General features: G+C 47.3%; 1 protein-coding gene across 1 annotated transcript in view; it reads left to right on the top strand.

Annotated features, from left to right (window-relative positions):
* The window catches only part of zgc:153039 (uncharacterized protein LOC767698 homolog), a 33,662-nt gene that overhangs the window by 4,041 nt on the left and 22,121 nt on the right, over nucleotides 1-7,500 (top strand). The window contains 6 exon segments of the mRNA XM_046863297.1: nucleotides 495-629; nucleotides 1,231-1,368; nucleotides 1,774-2,079; nucleotides 2,586-2,626; nucleotides 2,628-2,688; nucleotides 2,995-3,106. Of these exon segments, the coding sequence (XP_046719253.1) occupies nucleotides 495-629; nucleotides 1,231-1,368; nucleotides 1,774-2,079; nucleotides 2,586-2,626; nucleotides 2,628-2,688; nucleotides 2,995-3,106 (793 nt within the window).

Genomic DNA, 7,500 nt, shown 5'->3' on the forward strand with positions numbered 1-7,500 from the left:
CCCCTCACATACACTCCACCCATACACTCCACCTCCTCACATACACTCCACCCCCTCTCATACACTCCACCCCCTCTCATACACTCCACCTCCCTCACATACACTCCACCCATACACTCCACCCTCCCTCACATACACTCCACCCCCTCTCATACACTCCACCCTCCTCACATACACTCCACCCCCATACACTCTGCCCCTACACCCCTCTCATACACTCCACCCCCTCTCATACACTCCATCCCTCTCATACACTCCACCCACACTCCACCCCCTCTCATACACTCCGCCCTTCTCTCATACACTCCACCCCCTACACCCCCCTCTCATACATCACACCCTCCATAACCCCCAGTGTAAATAGTAACTGAAGCACTCGCTGCTGAAGGTATGATTGGTTGTAATGTGTTTTCGTCTATAAATCTTATGTGCTCTCTATTGTGTGTGTGTGTGTGTGTGTGTGTGTGTGTGTGTGTGTGTGTGTGTGTGTGTAGGGTTCGTGGTGGGTCAGTGTGGACTGTACCAGGCCGTGGCTATGTTCTTGGTTGCCTATTTTATCATCAGCATGACCGTGCTCTCCATCTGTGCCATTTCCACCAACGGAGCTCTGGATGCTGGGGGAGCTTACTGTATTATTATTATTATTATTATTATTATTATTATTATTTTCTTTTTCTTTTTTTTTATTGTAACCATGCTGCATGACTGTTTTTAATTCTAGGTTCTGATTGGTAAGAATGTGTTGATTAGTTCTCCAGAACAGCGGCTCTGACTGTAGTGCAGATTTAAATAATGCACTTGTTCTGATTAATGATTATTTCCATAGCAACGCTTCCGTACACTCCACTGATGTAGATTTGATAAAAAGTTGATGATTTTGTGTTAGGAGATGTAACATGTATAGGAGGAGTCTTCTACTTCTTTTTTTCTGTTTCTCAGTAAGATATCTTCTCAACATGCTGTCAGGTTTTTCCTCTTATTAACTGTGAGAGAGAGAATAAAGAGAGGCAGGTGAGGGAACGAGTGTTTATAGCTGCTAATAACATAGGTGACAACAAGAAAGTTCATGAAATGTAACTATAAATTCACAAAAAGTATAAATAAGAAAGTTGAGTAGTGGAATAAACACTTTGGGATGTGAGGTTTGGTGAATAAATGTTGTGTGTGTGTGTGTGTGTGTGTGTGTGTGTGTGTGTGTGTGTGTGTGTGTGTGTGTGTGTGTGTGTGTAGATATGATCAGTCGAGCTTTAGGGCCGGAGTTTGGAGGCAGTATCGGGATTATGTTTTTTTTTGCCAACGTGTGCGGCAGCGCCCTCTACGTGCTCGGGCTGGTGGAGGCCATTCTCGCAACCTTTGGACGTCCTGGAGGTACACGAGCTGTGTGGGTGTGTGTGTGTGTGTGTGTGTGGGTGTGTGGGTGTCTATTTTTAAGTTTGTCATGATAAAGAACGGATCAGATCACAAGACAGAACATCATGAAAGTCATTTACATTTATGGCGTTTGCAGACGCCCTTATCCAGAGTGACTGACAACTGAGCAGGGGAGGGTTAAGGGCCTTGCTTAAGGGCCCAGCAGTGGCAGCTTGGTGGTGGTGGGATTTGAACCTGTGACCTTCTCATCCAAATCCAGTGCCTTAACCACTGAGCTTCCACCTCCAAAGAATCAGAGCAACCAATCAAAATACAGAACACACCACTGTAATGAAAAGGATGAATATAAAATATAATAATGACTCATGTATATTGTGTTTTTGCCCTCCCTTTCCTCCTCAGAGGGATTAGGCCACGCCCCCGAGTACGCAGTGATGCCGGTTGGGTATTGGTGGTCTCTGCTGTATGCCAGCGTCATCCTGCTGCTGTGTGTGTTGGTGTGTTTGATCGGTGCTCGTATCTATGCCAAGGCCACTTTCCTCATCTTCATGGTGGTGATGGTGGTGCTCTTCACCATCTTCATCAGCTTCTTTGCAGTCAGACCTCGCAACATCCCTCTTCCAAACATTATGGGAAACTCGAGCGTCTCCCCCACCAGTGCCAACTTTACCAGCTTCAAACTAGACACGCTGCTCGGAAACCTCAAAGGTGGGTGTTTGTGTGTGTGTGTGTGTGTGTGTGTTTGTGTTTGTGTGTGTGTGTCAGAAAACCGTGCAGCATGTTGAACCTGTAGTGAGATGTAGAACCTGTAGAACATCTCCCTCAGTTGTCAGAATCATAGCTGTTCCTTGTAAAAGAAAGATATAGAGTGGTCCTCTGGAACTTCTGAAAGTCTGTGAATTTTGGAAGCAGCCCCTCTGGTACCTTAGTGACTTCATCTAGATATTATGTCACTTTAATACAATAATGTGTTTTAAAAAATGTATGAAAATAAAATGTTAGTGAAAATACGGTCCTGCTGCAGATTCACACAGATTTAAAAATGATCCAAAACGTTTCAAATGAGAACCCGTGCATTTTCTGAGCCGTGAATTATCAGGGGTATGTTTTATTATGTAAAAAGAGAATTTATATTTGTTTATTAACATATTTAGGTGTGTGTGTGTGTGTGTGTGTGTGTGTGTGTGTGTGTGTGTGTGTGTGTGTGAGTGTAGCGGATTACACAGTGGACTACACCACAGAAATGACGATGACGCTTTGCCACTGTGTTTGCCGTTATGTTTAATGGCTGTACTGGAATTATGGCTGGATCAACATGTCAGGTGTGTGTGTGTGTGTTTATTGTTAAGTGGGTGGTTAGGTGTGTGTGTGTTTGTTGTTGGGTGGGTGCGTGGGGTGTGTGTGTTTGTTGTTGGGTGGGTGCGTGGGGTGTGTGTGTGTGTGTGTGGGTGGGTGGGTGTAATTTGGCTTATTTTAAAAATAAAAAAATAGTGTTTGTTTGATCAATTTATTTGTATAAAATCACCTGTAATCTCTGTGTGTGTGTGTGTGTGTGTGTGTGTGTGTGTGTGTGTGTGTGTGTGTGTGTGTGTGTGTGTGTGTGTGTGTGTCTGCGCGTGTTAGGTGACCTGAGGAACCCAAGTTACTCCATTCCTCGTGGAACGATTACTGCAGTCATCTTCACCTTTATCACTTACAACCTGCTCAGTCTACTGGTGGCCTGCACCTGTGACAGGTACACACACACACACACACACTACACACATACATACAAAAAAAATCATCTCGTAGTATTTGTGTGTGTGTGTGTGTGTGTGTGTGTGTGTGTGTGTGTGTGTGTGTGTGTGTGTGTGTGTGTGTGTTTAAGAAAGGAAATGGGCACCGGAGAGCCGAACTGAAACATCAGAGCAGATTTTTATTTAAACCCCTGAAGTAGTGAAACCTTATTCTCTGCAGGAAGCAGCTCTGAGGTCTGACTTCACCCTGCTGATCTCAGAGCTGTTTAAGGAGATTCTTCTCTCTTTCTCTCTTTCTCCTTCTCTCTCTCTCCCTCTCTCAGCTTTAACTACACAGTCCAGCTTTCTGTTCACCTCCAAACCTTCTGTTGTTCCCTCACTGTTCTCCAAACATTCCATTAAAGTCTAATCATCTAAAGCAGATTCAGCATCAGCAGTCAGAGAGAACACGACCTCTTCCCACATCTTCAGAACAGATGGGTTTATTCTTCTTCACAGTTTTTAGAGAGAAGCTGGAACAGGAACGTGTGTTTAGAGCTGCTATAACCTTAGTGATAACAGGAACTAAACTCATTTCACCCACGTTTTACAGTTTCATATGTAACTCTAACTGGATAAAAGTTATAAGGTTTAAAAGTTAAGACGGTGTGAGTGCTGCAAGGAGTTCAGGTGTGAAGAGTGGATTGTGATTAGCTGGAAGGAGTTCAGGTGTGAATAGTGGATTGTGATCGGCTGGAAGGAGTTCAGGTGTGAATAGTGGATTGTGATTGGCTGGAAGGAGTTCAGGTGTGAATAGTGGATTGTGATTGGCTGGAAGAGTTCAGGTGTGAATAGTGGATTGTGATTGGCTGGAAGGAGTTCAGGTGTGAATAGTGGATTGTGATTGGCTGGAAGGAGTTCAGGTGTGAATAGTGGATTGTGATTGGCTGGAAGGAGTTCAGGTGTGAATAGTGGATTGTGATTGGCTGGAAGGAGTTCAGGTGTGAAGAGTGGATTGTGATTGGCTGGAAGGAGTTCAGGTGTGAATAGTGGATTGTGATCGGCTGGAAGAAGTTCAGGTGTGAATAGTGGATTGTGATTGGCTGGAAGTTCTGGTGTTGTTGGTAGTTTGTGTTTGTCAGTTGAATCTAAATGAATGTGCTGCTTGTGAACACCTGTAACCATAGTAATATCCTGTTCCAGCGATTGTACACATTTCCTAATGACCTCACTGATCTACATGCAGTTTTACATGTGGTGGAACTTCTATTAGTGAATTCGGGGATTCTGATAAATGGCTGGAGGCAGAAGATGAATTTGGTGAAATGAAGAGAAAATGTTGAAATCAGAAACAAGAAAACAGCACTAGGAGTTCACTCCAACATCTTCATTATTTGTGTGTGTGTGTGTGTGTGTGTGTGTGTGTGTGTGTGTGTGTGTGTGTGTGTGTGTGTGTGTGAGAGATTCGGAGCAGCAGAACTGTAGATGTAATGAGTCATATATAAAATGTGTAATAAAAATGAAGCACACTTTTGATCTGTTTAGTCAGTTTCACTCTGCACACATCAATAACAGCTTTTTAACTCCTCAGTGCTGGAAGAGACCGTGGTTTAAGGTGAAAATCTACAGCTACGTGTGAGGACTAACACCATTATAATAGTCTACACCTCACTTCAGAATATTCTTCACCTCCACATCGTCCTGTAACGCTCACGTAGACCTCCAATGTCTCCCTGTACGCTGAAAAACAGATTTCTGTACAGACTGTAAATATAGCACAGGGATTGTACTGTGTATGCACTGATCATGTGGGGTGTGTGTGTGTGTGTGTGTGTGTGTGTGTGTGTGTGAGAGAGAGAGAGACAGCTGAAATTGTGAACACCAGACCATACAGAAGTTCCTCTTTCAGAACACAGATGTAGACTTGTTTGGTTTCTCTGTTATCATGAACAGTGTTAACACTTGAATGTATTTAGAGAAGCGTGAACTTGTTTATCACTACAGTAAAATCACACCATTATATCATTCTCATACCATTTCTTCTCTAATCAAGAACAGAGTCTAAGAACATAACGTTCCTGCTGCTCAGTCGAGGTCAGTTCCATGTTAATATGCTTTTTATTAGTACTATGCTTCACCCTCAGGGGCATGTCCTGCTCCACAGTAGCACCTCATTAGCATAAGCCTGGTTTTTCAGTGTTGAACCTCAATTCCACCTCTTTAAACCCATTGGTCAGAGAGGTTTATTTGTAAAATGATGCACTTCTATGATACCTGCAACTCGACTAGTGATGTGCGAGAAGTGAGGGGTGAAGGGCGACTCATTATTCGTTATGGGTGATGGACGGGGGGTTTGTGATGGTTTAAGGGCAAGTTGTTAGGGGTGATGTGAGGGATGATGTGGGGTGAGGGGTGATGTGTGATGGGTGATGATCAAGGGGTGATGGGTGATGGGCAAGGGTGATGTGTGATGGGTAATGGGCAAGGGTGAGGGTGATGGGTGATGGGCGGTGAGGGTGATGGGCGAGGGGTGATGGGCGAGGGGTGATGTGTGATGGGTGATGGGCAAGGGTGATGTGATGGGTAATGGGCAAGGGTGAGGGTGATGGGCGGTGAGGGTGATGGGCGAGGGTGAGGGTGATGGGCGGCGGTGAGGGTGATGGGTGATGGGCGGTGAGGGTGATGTGATGGGTGATGTCTGAGGGTGATAGGTGAGGGGTGATGGGTGATGGGCAAGGGTGATGGGTGATGGGTGATGGGCGAGTGGTAATGGGTGATGGGCGAGCGGTGAGGGTGATGGGTGATGGGCGGCGGTAATGGGTGATGGTTGATGGGCGAGGGTGAGGGTGATGGGCAAGGGTGATGGGTGATGGGCGAGGGGTGATGGGCGATGGGTGAGGGTGATGGGCGAGGTGAGGGGTGATGGGCAAGGGATGATGTGTGATGGGCGAGCGGTGAGTGGTGATGGGTGAGGGTGATGGGTGATGGGCGGTGAGGGTGATGGGTGATGGGCAAGGGTGATGTGTGATGGGCGATAGGTGAGTGGTGATGGGCAAGGGTGAGGGTGATGGGCAAGCGGTAATGGGTGATGGGTGATGGGCGGTGATGGGTGATGGGTGATGGGCGATGGGTGAGTGGTGATGGGCAAGGGTGATGGGTGATGTCTGAGGGTGATGGGTGAGGGTGATGGGTGATGGGCAAGGGTGAGGGTGATGGGTGATGGGCAAGGGTGATGGGTGAGGGTGATGGGCGGCGGTGAGGGTGATGGGTGATGGGCGAGGGGTGATGTGTGATGGGTGATGGGCGAGCGGTGAGTGGTGATGGTGATGGGTGATGGGTGATGGGCGAGGGGTGATGGGTGATGGTGAGGGTGATGGGCGGCGGTGAGGGTGATGGGCGAGGGGTGATGGGCGGCGGTGAGGGTGATGGGCAAGGGATGATGTGATGGGCGATGGGTGAGTGGTGATGTGTGATGGGTAATGGGCAAGGGTGATGGGCGGTGAGGGTGATGGGTGATGGGCAAGGGTGATGTGTGATGGGCGGTGAGTGGTGATTGGTGATGGGCAAGGGTGATGGGCGGTGAGGGTGATGGGCGGTGAGGGTGATGGGCGGCGGTGAGGGTGATGGGCAAGGGATGATGTGATGGGCGGCGGTGAGTGGTGATGTGTGATGGGTGAGGGTGATGGGTGATGGGGAGCGGTGAGGGTGATGGGTGATGGGCAAGGGTGATGTGTGATGGGCGAGCGGTGAGTGGTGATTGGTGCTGGGCAAGGGTGATGGGCGGCGGTGAGGGTGATGGGCAAGGGTGAGGGTGATGGGCAAGGGTGATGGGTGATGGGCAAGGGGTGAGGGGTGATGGGCGAGCGGTGATGGGCAAGGGGTGATGGGTGATGTGTGCGGGGTGATGGGCGAGCGGCGAGGGGCGGTGAGGGGTGATGTGAGGGGTGATTGATTATTCAGTATTAATGAGATGGGCTAGAAGAAGGTAAAGGAACGGAATTAGGGAATCTCATTAGATTACTCTGATTCAGTTAGTCCCGATAAATTATTAGATATTTAAAACTTCAGGCTTTTATTAAAGCCATCAGTCAACGTCTCATCAGCGACAGCTCTGAAAGTCATCCTCCAGTCCCTATGGTGATCAGAGCGCTGTAAAGGAGGACAGTGATTAAGTCCTAATGATCCGTTCCTGTATGTATGAGGAGGAACGATAAAGAGTTTTTCAATTTTGACCGTTTCATTAAGAAAAAGAAGGAGTTAGCAGTAGTACCTGAACCTACCAGAAGATGGTGCTGAGTTCTCATAGACGTTAACGCACAGTGTTTTGGCCTTGGCTCTCCTACGAAAGGCAGGTCTGAGGAAACCGAGAAAGACGGCGGACGGATGGATGGATATTTTCTTTCTAACATCCACC

Source organism: Silurus meridionalis, chromosome 12 (assembly GCF_014805685.1).
Source record: "Silurus meridionalis isolate SWU-2019-XX chromosome 12, ASM1480568v1, whole genome shotgun sequence".
NCBI lineage: Eukaryota > Metazoa > Chordata > Actinopteri > Siluriformes > Siluridae > Silurus > Silurus meridionalis.